This window comes from Cantharellus anzutake (assembly GCF_015039405.1).
Source record: "Cantharellus anzutake strain C23 chromosome Unknown EI90scaffold_13, whole genome shotgun sequence".
Taxonomy (NCBI): Eukaryota; Fungi; Basidiomycota; class Agaricomycetes; order Cantharellales; family Hydnaceae; genus Cantharellus; species Cantharellus anzutake.
This window is the reverse complement of record NW_024066963.1, coordinates 1,027,480-1,047,641: the sequence shown is the minus strand read 5'-3', so window position 1 is coordinate 1,047,641 and position 20,162 is coordinate 1,027,480. Positions and strand designations below refer to the sequence as shown.

At 47.7% G+C, this 20,162-nt stretch overlaps 6 protein-coding genes across 6 annotated transcripts; 4 read left to right on the top strand and 2 right to left on the bottom strand.

The window, feature by feature from the left end:
• Positions 1-869: 869 nt before the first annotated feature.
• On the bottom strand, positions 870-3,546 carry EI90DRAFT_3120516 (uncharacterized protein; the record flags this gene model as incomplete). Its single annotated transcript, XM_039063318.1, has 5 exons — positions 870-1,176; positions 1,209-1,939; positions 1,997-2,248; positions 2,303-2,780; positions 2,903-3,546. The coding sequence occupies 5 exons, from the start codon at positions 3,544-3,546 to the stop codon at positions 870-872; spliced, it is 2,412 nt and encodes an 803-aa protein (XP_038918647.1).
• A 5,298-nt stretch (positions 3,547-8,844) lies between these two features.
• On the top strand, positions 8,845-9,468 carry EI90DRAFT_2969769 (glycosyltransferase; the record flags this gene model as incomplete). Its single annotated transcript, XM_039055666.1, has 3 exons — positions 8,845-8,891; positions 8,950-9,040; positions 9,117-9,468. The coding sequence occupies exons 2-3, from the start codon at positions 8,967-8,969 to the stop codon at positions 9,466-9,468; spliced, it is 426 nt and encodes a 141-aa protein (XP_038918646.1). The 5' UTR covers positions 8,845-8,891; positions 8,950-8,966.
• Positions 9,469-10,480: 1,012 nt separating this feature from the next.
• EI90DRAFT_329279 (uncharacterized protein) lies at positions 10,481-12,070 on the top strand. The gene is made up of 2 exons (XM_039067351.1): positions 10,481-11,898; positions 11,951-12,070. Exon 1 carries the CDS (start codon positions 10,616-10,618, stop codon positions 11,756-11,758), a length of 1,143 nt encoding a protein of 380 aa, XP_038918645.1. The 5' UTR covers positions 10,481-10,615; the 3' UTR covers positions 11,759-11,898; positions 11,951-12,070.
• Positions 12,071-12,393: 323 nt separating this feature from the next.
• Positions 12,394-12,759, top strand: EI90DRAFT_2868620 (uncharacterized protein; the record flags this gene model as incomplete). Its single annotated transcript, XM_039053841.1, has 1 exon — positions 12,394-12,759. A coding segment is annotated over one exon (366 nt), but the record flags the coding sequence as incomplete, so codon positions are not given.
• Positions 12,760-16,352: 3,593 nt separating this feature from the next.
• Positions 16,353-17,982, top strand: EI90DRAFT_2913364 (mannosyltransferase; the record flags this gene model as incomplete). The annotated part of the gene is made up of 6 exons (XM_039054494.1): positions 16,353-16,551; positions 16,610-16,709; positions 16,769-17,074; positions 17,125-17,537; positions 17,594-17,729; positions 17,787-17,982. The coding sequence occupies 6 exons, from the start codon at positions 16,353-16,355 to the stop codon at positions 17,980-17,982; spliced, it is 1,350 nt and encodes a 449-aa protein (XP_038918643.1).
• Positions 17,983-18,155: 173 nt separating this feature from the next.
• EI90DRAFT_3014667 (uncharacterized protein) lies at positions 18,156-18,916 on the bottom strand (the record flags this gene model as incomplete). Its single annotated transcript, XM_039056805.1, has 4 exons — positions 18,156-18,314; positions 18,406-18,562; positions 18,619-18,763; positions 18,844-18,916. The coding sequence occupies 4 exons, from the start codon at positions 18,914-18,916 to the stop codon at positions 18,156-18,158; spliced, it is 534 nt and encodes a 177-aa protein (XP_038918642.1).
• Between the last annotated feature and the right edge of the window lie 1,246 nt (positions 18,917-20,162).

The window sequence follows — 20,162 nt, the reverse complement described above, 5'->3', positions numbered from 1 at the left end:
CATGGAAGTTGGAGATGAATGAATCCCACTCATCCGAGAGCCAAAAAAGGCCCCACCAACAGTGGAGTTGTGGTGCTGAGCGAAAGTCGCAGCCTCTGTTGTGCCATATGTTGTATATATGTTACGCGCGAGATCAACCAAGTCAGCAAATGAACATTGATGGAGCGGGTAACCAGGCTTGCAATATTCTTGAAGCTCCTCGATGAGGTGCAATCGATTGATTTCACTGGAGACAAAAGGCTGTGTTGCAGCCTTCTCGCGCAAAAAACATCTGTGATCAAGGATGGGCATTGTTAGAACGTGCGGATTCAGATGACTCCGGAATGGAATCGGAGACTTAGCATGGAAGGACCTTGGCCTCAGCGACTCAGGTGGAGCACTGTGCCATTGCTGGTTGTCCTGGGGGTCCCTAATTTCGAATCTAGCAGAGGGAAAGTCTCTTGGGGGGAATTCAGGTCGATTTCGGACTGAGGTTACAAGTTACTAGGTACATTGTATATAAGGGGGGGTCCGGAATCAAAAGGAACAAGGGTAGGACAAAAGGAGACAAAGGGAGATGGAAAGAGGAACAACACCGAGGGTCAAGGGTTTGACTCAATGGTGTTTCTCAAAGGAGGAATGAAGGGCCATGGCCCAAGGAGGAAGGAAGGAGGTTGGGAGTGGGGAATGGCTAGCTGACTGAATAGAAAGGAAGCAGCAGCCCAAATAGGAATGAGGGAGAATAGCGGAATTGAATAGGACGATGCAATAGTTGCAAGGTCCGAGGTAAGTCCAGAAAGTCCGAACTCGGAAGTTAAACTCCGGAATATTGGCAAACATAATTAAATGGAATGAGCTAACCAATACAATGGGTATAAGCAGAGGTGGGGTCAAAGTCCGAGGTCGGAGCTAAGACCGGAGGTTCCGGAGATGGAGATGTGAATGGGATTCTGGAGTGGAGGTCCGGAGTCGGGAGCATAGGTTTTGTGTACTTGTCTGGAAGGTGTCAAGGTTGGGGTCGGACCCGGAATGTCCCGGAGTTGGACCAAAGGTGGTGTCAGAGCTGGAGGTGGGATAACCTCTTGGGAGTCGGCAAGGAGGAGGTGACGGAAGGGAAGTAGGACTCCGGAAGTCAGGTTCGGAGTTCCGGGAGCCCGGAGTGGAGGTCGGGATTGTATGGATATGACAGGCATCAAACTAATGGATAGACAAAGAGATTACAGACTTACCTGGCATAATGAAGAGTCATGGTTGTTAAGACCAGTTCAGCCAGCTGGTAGCATGGGTAAAATTCGACTTTTTCAGGATTGATGTTCCACCCCAGTGCCTCAGCAGCAGTACGAAATCCAACATCCCCCTTCCCTACTTTTGATGCCCAGTGAGCCTTGAAAATCCCTTTTAAAAACGCCCACTTAAGGTGCCACAGCTCTATAACGGGGAGCACCCATTTATGTGCAGTGAACCAGGAGCGACAGAGTGATGTTTGATTGAGTAGAGTGCGTAAGCGGGCTACTGTTGCTTGGTCCCCAGACACCGGGAACTGCCTTCCCTCCAATTCATCACGGCTCAGTCCCAGTTGTCGAACAAAGGCATCCAACACGACATCACGGTTGCCTTGGGTAGATGCTTCATTAAAACCTGAACACTCCAGTGGATGGTACTCAGTCTTCTGCAGCTTCGTGCGACACTTCGCATATTTCACATATTGGAGATTATCGACATCTTTTTTGAACTTTTGAAGGTGAGGTATAAACTTGAGGAAAATCCGCAGGATATTTGCAATGGCAACACCTTCGAGGTGGAGTGGTTTCAGATCGGCCTTGAGACTCTTGAAGGTGATAGATTTGTTGCTTGACTCTGACTTGCGGCACTCATACTCCGGTCCGTCAAATGCGTCCTTCAATCCATCAACTTCGCGTTGTACAATCACAGTGGCAGCTGTTCCACTCTCGAGCTTGTTCTGATTGGTAAGATTTGCTCTCCAAGCTCAGTGATATTGATTTATGTTATCGTAGACAAGATGGATTTGAATTTTTCCTGCCACAAGTGCGCAGCCGAGGGCTTTCAGCATCGCTTTCTTATCTTGGCCCAGACTACACAGCCATTCAAGGGTGTTGCTGTATGCAGTGACAAGGCCCACATGCCCAAGAATTGAATGGAGAGACCAGTGAGCACTGGTGGTGAAAAGTACGTTCCCAAGCACAGTTTGTAACATGTTCGCTTTGACGTAACGGAAGTAGGCCAGGATGAGAATGGATACGGTACATCCCTGACCAACCAAAGATCAGATCTGGTACGTGAGTGTGTTGCCTAAAGCACAAACCAGCCACGGGTCCCGTCTATTCTTGCTTCCACAGCCTCTTGCTCCCTCAATGGCATCTTCACAGGCCTTTTCCAAGCGAGACACATTTGATCCAATTGCACTCATCGTGAGAATTGTCCAGAGTAGTGGGGCCTTTTCCCTCACTCTCCCTTGGATTTGTGTGAAGGAAAAGCCGGTCACTTTTGCCCATGTAAGTGCTGTATGTTCACCGGCTTTCAGTATTTTGTCGCTTGCTAACAATGTCATCTCTTGATCCACCTCCTCAAGTACTTTCTGGGCAAAGTACTGTTTCAATGACTTTTCAGAACCCTCGCCACTGAAGTCTTGACGCTCATAGAAGCTTGTTGCCTGAATTCCTTTGGCGCTTGCAGGGAAGCCACCAGCAGCCTCTTGATGAGGATGAGAAGTGAAAGGAGGGAGTGGGTGGTATGTTGGCTGGCATCCCATGTCACGGCCAAAGTCATGTTCAAAGACGAGTCTTACAATATCAACAGGTTGCGTTTATAGAAAATATAGGGTTATGGGAGTTCCAGAGCCGGGGTCGGACAAGATGACAGTAGACCGCTAAGGTATATTTTCGGAGTAAATAATTGTAAATACATGATTTCGTGCTTGATCTCCAACAGCGTTCCCTGGTCAGTATAGCCCTTGAGAAAGCTGTTGACTTTCTGATGTGCACTGGGAAGTAAAGCATCCTTTCTGCTCTGCAAGTCAAAAATGACAGATAGGAACTTTCCTAAGGACAATCCCTCCCGGTGCATGATAGCCATCACAAGATTCACGCCACGGAGCCTTTCACTGCCAGCAGCATGCACATACTGTTGTTGCTGTGTGGAGCCGCAAGTTTTGCATGCCAAGATATAGGTAGGGGTAGAGGGAAGGTATGTGTTGACTCCGTGATCACTCAAGTCTATCGGAGGGAGACCAGAGGATGTGTGTGCAACATGCTTGGAACCTGAGACATCAGTGGCTTCTGTAACCATTTGTGATAAAGAAGGTGGGTTTAATTTCCCAGAATTATTTGAGAAAGCATGAGGCTCACTTGAAGGATTGTTTAGGTCGCTGAGTGGTGATCGTGGTGATTGTGGTGACTTGCGCTTCTGAGGAGTGTTGGAAAGTGTCTCAAGTTTGCGTTTTGGGGGTCGACCCAATGATGTACCAGGGTTGAGTTGCCTCCGAATGCGTGGAGTTTGCTGAGGGTGACCTCCAAGTGCACACATTGAGCTTTGGGTATCCATGGGCATGTATGTGGATTTTTTCCACTTGTATGCCAGTTGTCAGGACCCGGACCCCAGCTGGGAGTGGCCGGAGGGCGAGGCCGGGTGTGGATGCTGGGGTACTCTCCCCAGGTGCTAACTCCTCGAAGTCACTGAGGGGACTGGCCTCAGCCTTCACAGGGAATGAGCTGAGAAGAAGGGTAAGCTTCTCAGCCCCCTGTGAGGCCGACACAAAAGGACCCTAGGAACTATACAGTTCCCGCTTGCTGCCGACTTTCCATAATGGGTGTGACCCGTGGGAAAGTTCTGGGCGAGCTGCTCGCCCAGAATGTTCCCACGGGTTCGCGTGCGCGTGTCATTATGTGAAACAGTGGGGGGAAGGATAAGGGGAATGGGGAAATGTGAGGAGGGGGTGGTTAGGGAAAGGGTGAGGGTGTCTGAGGGTGAGTGGGGTCAAGGGCTGTGCCCTGACACCAGTGTAGAGGTAAACAATGCCCGAAACGGCAGTATACTATTTAGGAAGTGAATTCAAACAAAATAAATACTCTGAACGTATGTATTATGGGAGTTCCCTTTTGAATTGGTTAAGTAAGAATCCGTTCCTTAATGCAATTTGAAATATGGGCTCCCATTCAAGAGGGTCAGTCGAGTCCCAGCCTCTATTCTTATAGAGGCTGGTACCCTGCCTAGTCAGGATGGCCCCGTCAGACTGCGCATATCTGATAGGAGGTCCCGGCACTCGAAATCTGATGGTTGGCCCTGTCAAATGGTAATGGGGCTACCTAGTAGGGCTAGTACCGGGGCAACCCTACACCATCTGCCAGGGTTACTTCCCACTGTGCACTATCATTGTGGTGACACAATATATTAAGGAGCTCAGTGCCTACCCAGGCCTTCTTGTGTGGTTATATTGCCTGACATGCGTGTCCCTCACTACATCCTTTCTCGACGGAACTACTGCCACTTCCGAAGATGTCACGTCTCCGGATTCGGCTAATTCGGTTTCAGTTTCAATGCGTTTTCGAGCAGTTCACAAGAAAACAGGGAATCTCAAAGGGGGCACTGTTGGCACTGTGCAAAGAGCGGAGTTGATAATTGCGAATCTATGCTGCCATCTGGTCTCTGCCAATGGCACGTTGTCAATCCAGGTGGGGTGTATCGTATTGCGGTGCAGTGCAGAAGCTCCGGGAAATTTTGACATGCAACCATCATGACGACTCCATACTCAAGAAACGGCCACTTGTGCTTTCATGGTTGTATTCAGAACACACATGTCCAACGTGCTAAATTTCTGCATGTTCAGAGTCAGGTATGGCTTTTGTCTCCGCTCTGCATGATTTGCTGCATGTCTGACGATGCTGGAGACATGATTGAATGCTATTCATTAGATTCACATGCTATTTCGATAGAGGTCGGAAATAAGCCACTGAGGCTATAGAAATAAGAATGGACCTGAAGGTGAAGCGTTCCAAGGGAATAGAAATGCTTGTTTCCAGCAACGTTTTCGAATATGTAGTGCCTGGTAACCTTCAAAACCACCTCATTCAACATGTTAGTTCCAGGCAATTCCCTTTTCGCCACTCGATGTAGCCTACTAATCCCACGTTCGTAATATTCAACATCCATCCAACGAACGGTATCAGTGATCGCAGCCCCATTGGCGCTTCCAAAGACAAATAGTTACACTAATCGGAATGAAGCATTGTGCTGAGACCCACACCGACGGCCTCCATTTTGGGTCGTGAAGCGAATCCATCATCAGGAGGGTGACCGATGGCTTCAGCAAAAACTCCTGGGCTGCATGTCCAGTCATTGAGTATTCCACATAAATCTTCCAAATATCGGGGTTCATTCTGCCATGTGAAGTTGAGTACCAATGATGCTGGAGGACGCCCAGCCGGACGACATCTTGACCATTAATTTTCGAGGACAGCCAGACATGAGCTTCGAGAAATCCTGCGGGAGGGGGCTTGGATAAATGGTTTCGAAACTAGCAGAAGCGGGCTATTTTGGTCCCAATGGCCCACTGAAACTCGAGTTCATATTCGAAGCTAAAACTGTGTCCGAATCACCAGAATCTAGAACAATTTTGAGTGTAGAATATCTGGGTATGAGGTGAGTGCTTCACACCAGTAGTCGTTGCTAGCGAGTTGGAGCAGTGGGTAACAGGTTCCAGTCCCAATTGGCTTGCAAACTGATTCCCTGTTGTTTCCCATGACTATTTGAATGATCTCAACGCGAATATCGTGTCCTTTGTCGCCGTTGGCAGGAATCTTCGGCGTTGGAGATGAATGGTTGGGACTGTATACTCTAGATAGAGTCATGTATAGATACCAAAGAGGCCTTGGGCTGGGAAGGATTGGAAGCGTCTCGCCTTCTGTCGCATAGATGCTCCAAGCTATCGTCAGGGAGGACAAGTGAAATGGGTGGGGTGTGCCAATGGCTCTGCAAGGCCTGAGATGCATGTTGGAACGCACAAGGACAATGAATCCCTTATCTTGGATATGTCCGCTGTAGGAGAAATAACGGCCACACTATGGAAACCCATTATGGAAATATGCCAGATAAATCACAAAACCTCATACGACAAGTAGATATGAGAACATAGAAAGACCTGAATTTTAACAAATTTTATGAATTTTTACGAATTATTATGACTATACACGATAAATCGAAAGAAAGAAAAATAACAAAAATACTTCAAGCTTACCATCAACGAGACGGAATTCTCGGGGGAATTTATAGCAAATATTAAACCAAGAATTAGGACAATCGACCAAGATTTGACTATAAAAATAATCAGAGAACCTCCACAGAAACTACTTTCCCATGTCCGCACACGTAGCAAGGATGGAAGTACCACGGAACAAAGATTCCTCAGGAACTAATGCAAAAGTCAAAGTCGTGTTTATAATAGGAAATATAGATGTCCCCCAAACGGAACCAATGAGAGTAATTACAGGGGAAACTACCCATAAACGACGGAGAAATGACTAAAACTCCTGCAAAACGAGGACAATGTCTAAAAAGCAAGCACGAAGATTAACTAGTAACGACCGAGACAAGCTTGATAGCCCATTAGAAAGGAAGGGATCTACTCTTAATCCTCCCAAATTTCCATAATAAAAGGATCATGCGTTAACGAGAAATCCAATAACAGGAATAGCGACATCAAAAGTCCGAGCTCAGGGACAAGATGATGATTGCGTAGGATCCATAATTAAAACATACAACGAAATTTACACGGAAATTATGAAAAATAGGAAACTATAGCTATGCAAATTCTCAGCCCAAACGGTCCAGCCATTGTGAAGTTATACCCATGACGGGAATATAGGAATCCGCATCATGTGTAATGACACGTGAGGGTGGCGATGCGCAGGGAACCGGCCATCGGAACTGAGATCCGCACTTCGGCAGATCGCAAAGACCAATTTCTGTCCAAATAAGGAAGAGCCCGGTCAAAACAAAGCACGAAAAGTGCAAAACAACCTTAGAACATGAGGGAAAAATCTGAAATAAATCACAGAAGCCCATATGAAAGAAATAAACACCCGTGCATATCATAAATCCCGAACAAATAAACGAAAACGGCTCCCGCATACGAACGACTAAGGGAACGACGCACGTGATTACCGAATGTGCGCGCGAAACTTTGCTAACTCAACGAATACAGGGAAATAGGACACAACCTTAGTACCATTGGAAAGGTGGGAATAAATGAAAATTTATGATACTAAGAACGTGAGGAAACATCCAGAAATGAATGAGATACAAGGACATGAAGTTAGAAACCTGAAAACACGCGGGAAAACAGCTTCAAGAGGTCTAGAGCCCTAAATAAAATACATAAAAATATGATATCTTCGAGGACGACCTACTATAACAACGAACAATACATATGGAGGATTAGGATGTGATAATACAAAGGGGAATCAGGGAATAAGAACGAAATTCACGAAAACTACTAAACTACGACGGACCATGGCGGGAATTTTAGGGAACGATGTTCTAATGAAGTAGAGAGGTATAACACATTCGTTTGAGTAATTTTTGATTACTAGCAACTTTTTCTTTCAGTTTTAAACCTGAATAATTCACTCATTTATCATTTCAGTCTCATTTTTAACTAAATGTCACTAAATAAAATTGGAATAAAACAGCTTGGTGGTGGTCTCGTTTGAACCTCCCAACTGACCTTCCTTCGTTCTCTCCTTCACCGCATCCACTTTGAACTACTACAGGCACTGAAACTGAGCTACAAGTCATAATGTTCGAAACATGTCCTATCGCGTCGTCCTGAAGTTTGGTATCCCCCCATTAGGGTAAAAGAGCGCTATACTAAAGAGCATCGCTTTCAAAACCAGTAACGGTTCTCGCACTGGGTGGCGTGTGTTATGGAAATGGGAATTTCCCATTTTAGACTCTTATGGGTTCTGTATCATGTGATTTATATAGTAATATAGTTTAACCAATCAATAATTAACCAAAAACCTGCTGTGCTAACATCTGTTACAACTAATGTTAAACTGCCTGTGATAACATCTGTATAACCATATGAACCCCATTTCCCAACCTTTCCCTCTTCCTGCGTTAAGGACGGACGAAAATGGGCGCCTCCGGCCCCATTTTTGTAACAGCGTGGGTTGGTGCGCCTCTGGTGCACAATGGGAGGATTGACGGGAGACGGCAAGCTTTCCAGGAGAGCCTGGTGGGTCAGTTTCAAATATCCGATGAGTTTCAGAGCACCTTCAGGGATGCGACATTCATAGAGGTGATGACCGTAGACATGGTGTTCCCTCTCTTCGACAGCAGCACGAGTGTCAGAGTACGGAGTCATGACCAAACAAGAGTAAACAGCGTATCCCGTCTCCTGTCCCTCGCCAGTCCGACTACAAAATGCTACATCTGCCAAAAAAACCGGGAAATTCCTCTTTGATCCGAAGAATCTGCTTTCCATACTTATTGTGCAATCAAGCTTACTATTGCTAACGCGGACTAGAATAGAATAATACTCAGTCTCGCGGTTGTGAACACAATGAGAACTGAGGGCGTCAGCGAAGTAAACATCGAGCTTTTAAGCATCGATTACTCAAATGTAACAGGAGTGAAAGTTATTACAAATGAAGGAAAGTGAAGCGACCAACAGGTCGGAAAAAGGAAGATAAATGCTAAATAAACATGGAATGATCAGACAGTAGAGACCGACTAGAAATAAACCTAACATCAATCATCGGGCATCTCACCGAGATAATGTAGGTCGGGTATCCTTGCGCTAAGCGTCGAACCAACCGTTGCTGTCTTACAACAATTGCTATACTGCAGCTTCCGCCCTTATTGAGGATTGCAGCTCATAATTAGATATGTCCCCTGCAAGTTTCTGTAATTCTTGTCTCTTGAGCTACGCGTCATGACATCTTCATCGCGCAGATACTGAGATTGAATACATGTCTCAGACCGAAGTGTACAATTCCGGCGAACGAAAGTACTCTCACATTCATGGCCCGAGTGGTCCACTTGTGTGCGTATTTCCTCTTCTCCAAAAATAATCCTTATCCTGAGTCTGACATTTGATATCCCGCGGGCCACGTTCTAAGACATCGGCTGCTGCATTACCTGACGGATGACGGGAAGAACCAGAGACTTTCTCAGCAGATATACACGGGTGTCTATACCGCAAATCAGTTTCTTTACATGGCACTGTTCGATCTGGCTGGTGGTGTGCCGAACTGGGTCTTGCCAATCGTCGCACTAAGCAAATGGCTTCACTCGATATACGTACTTCGCCTCTTCAACGACTTTTGGGTTGTTTTCTTCGTTCTCTTGTCCTTCATCTGTCATTTCAAGCGGTCATACTTCGCAGCGGCAGTGCTATACAGGTATGACAGCATGACACTCGTTCCCATTGTTTTCACGGATCCGGAGCAGTGTCTCTCTCCGCCAAAATGAATATCTTCCCGGGATATTTCTTATTCTGGTGAAAGACGCTGGGATTTTCCACACCTTTAGATACATCACGACTGCCCTTGCTGTCCAAGTTGTGGCCAAACCCTTCCTGGAACGGCAATCCTAAATAATATGTATCACATGCCTTCGACCTCTCCCGCGTGTTCCTGTTCAAATGGACGGGCAACTGGAGGTTCTTCCTCGGGGGGGCGTCTCGTCATTACATAAAGCTGTTCGCCAACGTCTTTCTCGTTGGCCACCTGGTCCTTTTTGTGGTGTACACATGGTGTTTGTATTAGCCTTTAAGCGGGCTCTAAAAGGACCGAGTGGGGTCGGAGCCTTCGCAAATCTTCATGGAACGGCACGCTTGTCCCGACTCAATGATCAGACTCTCTTCACAGCGAATCCAACTGACTTGATATTTTCTCCGTCCCTGCGCTACAAGTTTTTTATTCCTGATCCGTGCAATAAATCCCCCTCCCCCCTTGTGGCGAATAAAATTAGGTGAAGTACGGACTTGGCCGAATAATACAGTGTTCCTTTCACACTAGTGTAGACTTGAGCTTTCAAGAACCACCGAATGTGCATGGAATGTATTCCTGGCCTCTTTCGCTGTGCTCCTGTCATGCATGTGCCTATCCTACTAAAACATCTTTGCTTCGCGGTTTGTCAAAGAGCGCTTGCTATGTTATGCCAACTGCCATTCTTGACTATAGAACATTATGTCCTGCGCGTCATCGTACTCCCCGACACCAATGGCATGCCTTCACGTCACACCTAGGCAGGACTCCAGCCCCCATGACAAACAAACAATATACAGACGTCATACCTGTATTTCCTTGCGACAATGCCTGGGTTTCATTCAGTTCTGTGACTTGAAGCACCGCCGCGCCCAGTGCGTGACTGCGCATCGACGAACTCAATATCGCTTTGTAATATGACGGGTGGCAGATGAACTAATGCCATAATAGGGTACCTCAGTCTCAGAGCCACGCATTTCACTGTGGTTGCACTGCCGTAGCTAAATTAGCTCAAACCGCGCGCCTATCAGTAGCTTGGAATGGATCTCTAACTATATAAGAAGCCGTGGGTGGAGAGTCAATCTACTTACCCTCCGGCCCCTGCTTTGGACCACATCGACACTCGCACTATGGACCGCCGAAAACGACGACCCTCTACCGATGGGCCGGAACCTCACCCACCAAAACAGCGTTCCCCTATGGCACCCGATGATAATCGGCAACAATCTTCCGCTCCATCCTCATCACTTGACCCTTCCCAGACCCACCCGCTGACCCTTCAAACCGGCGACAATAGTCTTGATGATTGGCACAGTGGAGCGTATATTGTGCCTCACGGAACCGCAACTACTTCTAGTGATTCTCACTCCCCAAGCAGTGTGACGACGCTGCCTGGGCTATCTTATAATCATCCGCACCTGTATTCCTCCCCTCCATCACATCAAGTCGTTCCTACTGACCCCCAGTCTCTCCAAAGCCGCGACATTCCTCATGATCGGTGCAACAGGCCAGTTGGACCTCATCTCGGGGTTCCTGGACCGGCGCCCACTTTTGGGCTTTCCGGTGACCCTCGGAAGCTCTGGATGCCTTGGCCGAAGCGTGCGACTGAGCTATCTGTCAGTGATTCGCAATCGCACGCCTCGGCCTCATCGCTACAAAACCATGCCACTAGCTCACAGACTCTCAACGAAAACGTTCACCGTGATCGGCATGATAGATCTTATCTCCGACATCCCCAGATCGCACCACGGTCACCTTCTGGTGATCCTCCATCCCTTCAGCTGCCACGTATGGAGGTCACGCCCTGGCGTTCAAATCCCAACGGTAGTAGCCAATCAAGCACACCTATCCCTGGATCCTCTGTCCCCACTACGCCCGTGCCATCATCTCCTGCGCATTCGGATCGATCCCTATCCCCCCCCTCATCGCTGTCGTGCTCCGAAACTCCTTGCGCAAGTCCCAACCCTTGGAGCCCCTACGGCAATAATGCACACATCCGGACACAACTGGAAAATGCGGGGATAAACTTTCCTGTACCCCCTGTGTCAGAACGGACTCCATCATCGTCGGCTGGCCCGTCAGATGGCAAAAAGAAGAGTATCATCGGTGCCACTAGGCTCATTCTCCAAACCGCATCCACTGCTCTCAAATTTTCTCCCATCCCGTTCCTCCCTAACATTCCAGACTTGCTTCTCACGCTGCTTCAGGTTTACGAAGTTCAGCTTCTCACAACTAGTAATGATATGTTTCTGATGTTTGCTTCGTTGACGTAGAATATTAGTGGTAATAATGAAGCTCTCAAAGGGCTGAGTGGTGATGTGAAAAATGCATATGACACCATTCTGCGCCCCCTCCAGCTGTGGACGGGACACATTCCTCCCGAAGTAATTTTCCCACTCAAAGAATTACACTTGTATGTGGCTACCGTTCCAATCGTTCATTCAACATTGAAAAATCGTTGACAGGGCCCTAGAAGACCAGGTCAAGCGGATCAAGTTGCTCGAGAGTCAGAATCGGAAGCCTTTGAGGAAGAAAATATTCACGGCAGGCGCTTTAACGCAAAGCATAAATGGTGTGAGGACGTGCGTTAGTGAAGCTCTCTCCCGGTTTTCGGTTCGCAAGATCTGTATTCATGCTGCTAAACTTTGACTAATAAAGTCTTCGCTGTAGACTGTGGCAACAACTTTGAACCTTCTCAATACGATTCAAGTGTCGGTGGACTGTTTGTCTTTTTTGTTTCGATTCAGGCTCTCTAGCTCAATGTCCATTTTCAGATGAGCTTTCAAAACTGCCCAAAGCGGATGCTGAGTGGCACCGCGTGAAAAGCAAGTCAGAATGCCTCGAAACCACACGGGACAAAATTCGCGGCTTAATTTTCGATCACCTGAGGGAACCTAAGAACCGATTTGTCTGGCTGCGTGGTTCACCTGGGACCGGGAAAACCGCGATATCTATGAGTGTGGCTTCCACTCTCGATAGCCAGGGCACCCTCGCAGCATCCTTCTTCTGGGATAAGAACCAACAGGGAACAGGACTTGATTCGATTGAGCGCTTTCCCTCCACCCTTGCTCTTCAGCTTTCAGCGTTCAATGCTGAATACAAGAGCATGCTTATCAGGCAACTTCGAGAGCCCGCTTCATTTAGCAGCCTTCGCGGTTCTGCTGCAGAGAAGGACATGAAAGCTTGGATTATCAATCCAATGGCTGGACTCAGGGATGTGTTGTCTTCAGGAAATGATCGCCCTGTGATCGTATTGGATGGACTCGATGAGTGCGGTGATCCAGAAGCACTCGGGTCCTTGATGAGGCTCGTTCTTCTGCTCGATGAGCTGCCTTCGACATTTGCCATACTCGTCAGTTGTCGCCCAGAACCACAAGTGATTTCTGCTTGGAACCAAGCTAAATCACATCTCTCAATCGTTCATGAAGATATGGATCAGATTGCGGAAGACGAGAATTTCCATACGATCCATTGTATGGTTGCGGATGGGCTTCATGGTTGTATCAAGGACTCCCCATGGAAACCGACTCCGAAGGATCTCTATGATTTCACCTCAGCTTGCCGTGGCTTACCAATTATCGCCTCAACCAGAATACGTGACGTGCATCTTCAGACTCAAAGCGGCTCCACGCTAGAATCCGAGTTTGATTACTATCTCAATCTCACAGATGCACCTCAGGGTCTAAACTCAGAGTACTTGCGGATAATGCGCCGAGCCTATTTACGCCAGCATCCCGAAATGAATTCACGTACCGCCAAGAAATACCGTGAAGTTGTTGGGATGATGATTGCTGCACGGAAGGAACTCAGCGTGTATGATATATCACAGCTCCTGGGAACGTTCACGGAGTATGAGGTCTACTCGACACTCAAGCCCATCAGCTCAATAGTCGGTCTACCTTCGAAGAACAAAAGACTTATCAAATTCTACCACGCAACGGTGAAGGAATTCATCACAGGAAATCCGATCGGCAAGGAAGAGGACAAAGTGTTCTTTATTAGCGACAAAGAAGGATATTCATTTGGGTTGCGGCTCCTTCAAACTGTGAATGGTGCGATTCAGAGGAATGACTGGGGTCTTCGAGACATGAAGCAAAAGAAGCTGCCCAGTTATGTCGACTATACACTTATGTATTTGTTCCAACACTTGGACCCTTTGCTCCTCTTTTCGGAAGAGTCTAATGAATTGCAGAGAGAATTTGAACAATTATGGTCACAAAACTTGCTTTCATTCTTCTCAGCAAATGGTGGTGGAACTATCCCCGACGATTGGGAGGTGAGGCCCAAATGAATCGATTATTTCAATGACATAACATTCTGTTTCACAGAATCACAAGTCAACCTCCATCATTCGTACTGCCAGCAGCCTCTTTAGACGTAAGAGTCTTCAGGATGTTTATCGAGACGTCCTTCCATTCACTCCAGTGTCATCGCCCGTTTACGAGTTTTATGGTCATCTCTCTCTTGTCCAAGTCTTCAGTGTTTCCGGCGAGTTTGCTGGTGGCTTTATCCCTCTAAGTGAGGATGCACGTAGGGCTCGAAAGGTGATGGAGGGGGAGCTGCCTAAATTGCCAAAGGTAGTTGATAAATATGCTGGCAAAGAGGTGATCAATTATGAAGCCGAGTTTCTCAATGACAACGTTCGCAATGGCATTGTGACCTGTGCAGCGCTCTCAAGAGACGGCCATCACATTGCACTTGGATTTGGAAGTGGTATCATCGAAATAGCCGACATTGATAATCAGTGCACCATCTCTCGATTTCAAAACAATCTTCCCTATCCTCCTGTTTGGATCGAGTTTATCCACGGTGGCAACATTCACATTGCCACTGAGGATACTCATGGAAACATTGCGATTCTCGGTGGAATGCCTTCAGTGAAATTTGGCCCTCTCCCCAGTAGCCATTACCCTCCTGTTACTGTGGTGTCGGACAATGGATCTTTCATCATACGGGTCCCACAAAATGCCAAAGGCTATTGGTACAAGAACACAGCAGTCTTACGAGTTTCAGACACCCCATCCATTCAGCTTCTCACACCTCCAACTCTGTCTTCCTGGCCCAACAATCGTTTATCTCTTCCTCAACGTAACATGCTTGGCTTTTCTCCTAGAGGCCGATATGTCTGTGCTTCAGATGCAGATGACGTTTTTGTCTGGTCAACAAGTTCAGGCGAGTTCATCGCGCGGTTTCGTAGTCCAGGTCCCGGCAACATGGTCCTCAATACCGGCATTGTTCCATCTCGCTCCTGTCCCACCCCGGATGCCACATTCCATCAACCTTCCTTTCCACTGATCTCAGAAGAGGATACCCAGCCAGTTTCTGGGAATGACTCAGATGAATCCTGGCTGGAGTACCCCATTTATGACCTCTCACCAAACATGAAGGGCAGCGGATATGAACACTGTGGCATTTATTCCTCTGCTGCGGGAAAGGTCCCTTTAATTTGCCTTGATGTTGCACGGTGGATCTGGTTCAACGGAAACCATGAACTCACCATCCCATCTGATTACCGCACAATCGAGCGACAGCTAGAAGCCACTGATGATTGGAAAGTTTGGTATGGAGATCGAATGATATACAGCAACAAATCGTACCTTTGGTGCCGTTTTTACCTTCCTCAGGCCAGTAAAGATGGGACTCGGTTTCTTATCCAGGGCAGGATGAAAGCCCCGATCGTTGTTGATATCAGCAAGGTCTTTCAATGCCCCAACTGACGTCCATAACTTCCCTTTCCTCAGCCACCGTCTTTGATTTGTGGTCAAGTAGGTCAAGAATCATGTTGCCTTACCGTTGTATGTCGTATGTGGCAATGTCAAAAATGCTGTATCGTTATAATTTGGTGTTTAATATCTGACCGCCTTCGGGCTATCCTGCAAGCAGAAGGGACAAACCGAGTGTGGGCTGAGAGTTCAATATGAAGATTCTTTCAGCTTGTCGGGGCTAATTATGTTGCGATGGAAGCATACAATCTGGACACTTGCTTGGATGCTTTCGGTCAACTTCTCTAGGGTCCGTCCATATATGGATTATTTGGCCTCGAACCCCATTCGCGATGTCCATAGCATCAGACAGGACAATGTCCCTCTGACTGGATGGATGAAATAGTCAAATAGCGCCCTCGTTCAACATAGACTTATCCACAACCCTAATCCCCTTCACAGGATACCTTTGCCGTGAACATATTGGAGGCCAAAGAACTGGGAGTGCGACAAACTGACTCTTATCATAGGCACCAAAGAAACTGCTTGAAGAAACGGGTCGAAGAAACCAGTTTCTTCAACCAGAACGAAGCCTTACTTTCCCCAGGCTAGTAAAGATGGAACTCGATTTCTATCCAGGGCAAGATGAAAGCCCCGATCATCGTCGATCTCAGCCAGATTGTTTAACACCGCCCATAATTCCTCTTTCCTCGGTCACGTCATTTTGCGACGGAGCAGGTCGGGACTCATACTGACTTGTTACGTTGTGCGTAGGACTGCAATGTTAAAGTAATGTCGGTTGAAATAAATGACAGCCTCCAGCTGGCCACCAGATACCCGGAAAAGACGATCCGCAAAGCGTTTGTGGTCGGAAAGCTAAAGTCCGAAAAACATGCCAGCGGTTAGGTGTGGCAAATTGCGGCAGAGATAAATCTAGAGGACTACCTTAACATCCTCAGTAGGTTAGCCTGTTCCAAAATCCCGACCACAGAAGCATCAGAGTAATTGACAGAGCATGGCGAGGCTGCTTGCGTGGCCCATGCAATTAGTTTTATAATTCATTCCCAGCATGTGAACGTTGAAAACGCTCGGGGTATTGATAGCACAGACACGACCAAACAAGAGTAAACAACGCATCCGATACGTCTTCGTCAACCACTTGCTTATGTCCGTCCTCCGCCAGTCCGACTACGTGAAAAATGCTACGTCTACCAGAAAAACTGGGAAACTGCTTTTTGATTCGAAGAATCCGCTTTCCATCCTTCGTGAACTCTTGTGCAACCGAGCTTACTATTGGTATACTGCGGCCCTCGTCCTTATTGGGGATGCATGTCTTACGCAGCTCGTAATCAGATACGTCCCCTGTGAGTTCCTGCAATCCTTGTCTCTTGAGCTACGTGTTATGACATCTTCATCACGTAGATACTGAGATTGATTTCGCCACATACATGTCTCAAATCGAAGTGTACAATTCCGGCGAACGAAGGTACTCTCTCATTCATGGCCCGAGTGGTCCACTGGTGTGCGTATTTCCTCTTCTCCAAAAGGATCCTTATCCCGACTCTGACATTTCATTTGGAGATATCCCGCGGGCCACGTTCTAATACATCGGCTGCTGCATTACCTGACGGATGGCGGGAAGAACCAGAGACTCTCTCAGCAGATATACGCGGGTATCTATACCGCAAACCAGTTTCTTTACATGGCACTGTTCGATCTGGCTGGTGGTGTACCGAACTGGGTCTTGCCAGTCGTCGCACTAAGCAAACGGCTTCACTCGATATACGTACTTCGCCTGTTCAACGACTGTTGGGCTGTTTTCTTCGTTCTCCTGTCCTTCATCTGTCATTGCAAGCGGTCATACTTCGCAGCGGCAGTGCTATACAGGTATGACAGCATGACTACTCGTTCCCATTGTTTTCACGGATCCGGAGCAGCGTCTCTCTCTCCGTCAAAATGAATATATTGCTTTATCTTCCCGGGATATTTCTTATTCTGGTAAAGGATGCTGGGATTCTCTGCACCTTTAAGTACATCGCGACTGCCCTTGCTGTCCAAATAGTTGTGGCCAAACCCTTCCTAGAACGGTATCCCAGAGAATATGTATCACATGCCTTCGACCTCTCTCGCGTGTTCCTCTTTAAATGGACGGTCAACTGGAGGTTTTTTCCCGAAGAAACATTCTTATCCAAATCGTTCGCGAACGTCCTCCTCATTAGCCACTTGGTCACTCTAGTCCTTTTTGCGTCGTATAAATGGTGTGCAGACGATGGAGGCGCCATATCGATCCTTAAGCGGGCTCTAAGAGGACCCAGTAGGGGCGGGGCTTCCGCAGAATCTTCACGGAACGGTACGCATGTCCCTAACTCAATGATCTAGATTCTCACTGATTTTTTCCTGCAACAGAAATCGTCATAATTCTTTTCACCACGAATCTAATCGGCTTAATATTTGCTCGGTCCCTGCACTACCAGTTTTACGCCTGGTACGCGCAACAAATTCCCTTCCTATTGTGGCGATCGAAGTTGCCCTCTGTTGTGAGGTATGGAGTTTGATATGACCAAAAAGATCGCAGATTTCTTAGACCCCCATATTGTAGATTCATGCTTTTAGGAACTATCGAATATGCTTGGAATGTATTTCCTTCCACGAACACCTCTTCCGCCGTCCTCCTGACATCGCACCTGCTGTTGTTGATTGGAGTCTGGTTAGGATATCCCTCGCGGAAGGATGGTCAACGCCGCAGAGTAAGGCAGACGTTTGTCTTACCCAAGAAATTTTCGCTTCGTAGCTAATTAGATGATCTTGCTACGTTTGCGCAAACCTTGATTCCAAAACATCACATCCTGCATGAGTCGCGAAACGTTGGGATCTGGTAAGCCTATCGTCCTTCCGCTCCCACCAACCCGTGCCGGGATAGGTTTGTTTGCCCTCACGACGTTCTGCGATGTGTCGCCGTTGCGCTACCCTACCCAATGTCACGCACCGACTCAACCGATCCCCTTTTGTCACTCCTATCTGGCCCAATTCCAACAACGCGTCGTTCCTTAATTTTTATCCTAGATCCGCTTTCCCCGTATTGTTCCTGAACATGTTCTTCGACTCCGAGCGCTGCCATGCCCAGAGGCTGAGAAATTGACGAATACAATATCTCTCTGTATTCCGATGAATGGTATCGTGATTGATGTCTTAATAGGGGATCCCAGGAACGTTCTTACTTTGCTGCGCCGCCGTAGCTCAATTTGGTAGCTTGGAATGAATCTCCAGTATCCGTTCTCCCATAGCCATAACAACTGATCTTGAATCGCCCTTCCACCTCCCAAGCGAACTGCTTGGCACTGGACTTGCATCACGACAGGACGCGCTTCCTTGTTCCTTTCACGTAGCCATTACATATATCTGCACAATGTGTGGGCTGGAGAGTTATATACCTTTTCTTGACTGACCCTGACACTTCTCCAAGGATAAGAGAATCATGCGCCTGGGAGTCCAGATCTTTCAGATTAAAGCGTCTCTCCCCCCAGCCCCACCGCATCAATCTGCGGACTCTCCAAACCAGCAAGTTGGCATAATGGACTGAAAAAGTGACCAAGAACCCATGTCATTAAAACAATACACATCACGAGCTGCTCTGTATCACCCAGGTCAACATGTACCGAGACGCTTTCCGGAGTTTTGTGTGGAGACCCTCACGAGTATGTAGTACGGCGACCTCCAGTAAGCAGACATCGGTTTGGATTTCATGCATTCCGGGTCACCACGGCTTAGGCAAGTCCGGGCTCCTTCGCTGCTTCATATGAGCTATAAGCCTGGGGCATGCGGCCGAGTTCAGCAAGCTCCTGAACAATAAGTGTGGGCTGATTCCAATAGGGACTGGATTTGACGACGACTTGCTGACCCAACCTGACCGTGCTCGTTGCCGGCCTCATGAGCACTTATCAGTGCACGCCAACTATCTAACTGTGATACTTGTGATAAATCTATTGGAGCTCGTTCTGATAAATAGGGAAACTGGAGCTTCGATTCTTTGTGTACCTTACAGTAAGATTTGTCCCTCAAAATTTGATCGTCTGAAATGCCAAGAGACAGGCTGGGATTGCGTCGCATTTTGCCAGAGGCCATTAGGCTCAGTGCTCAAGATGTGGTCCCTTGTATTTCGCCGTCGACGTTTCTTGGTGCCAGTGCAGTTCGCAGTCATACTTGAGTAGTCTGACATGCTTGACACTACAAAAGAGAGTTTTTACCTACCTATGCTAGCCGTCGGCGGGGCATTCGATTAAAAGAGGTGGGCCAATCGGAAAGATTATATTATGTGATGTTCTCTCTGAAACGTCGTCTCGTTCGCCCAGGCGCCCATCCAACCTTCAAGTATGTTTGGAATGCAAGCACCGCTATACCGGAGGACCTCGTTTGTGGGTATGTAACTAGTGTATGAACATTAGTACTAGAAACTATACTTCCCAGCATAGCATGTCTAGGCATGTAAGTGAAACGCGCTCCGCTAGTCCTCGCAGCGAACTTGGGGCGTGGGTAAAGAGTTCCAGTCCCCAAGTCGTTCGCCGATGGACTTCCTGTAGCCTTTTGACGCGACCATCGCGTCCTCCGGCCCACTTCCACTGATCGCGTTGGCGAGGGAGGTTTGAGACTGCGTACTTCGGCCGAGGAGGCAGAGGATGGGGCGAAAATTAGAAACGTCTTGGCCTCTGGCTGCACCGAGCCTCGGCTATGGTCTGGAAGGACAAGCGATGGAAACTATGGCAACAGCTCTGCAAGGTTCGGACTGCGTGTCAGAAGGCATGAGATATCCCTTAGTTGGACGTGTCCGTACCCACTTTGAGCCACTGCAGGGAATGACGCTGAAGTCGCAACGTTTGGAGCATGTTCTGTCGAATCATCCTAGAGTTTCGTGACCTCTGGACTAAATCAAGCATCACCCACAAAGCCAGTAAAGGTTTTCGTACGAGGTGGTGCGAGG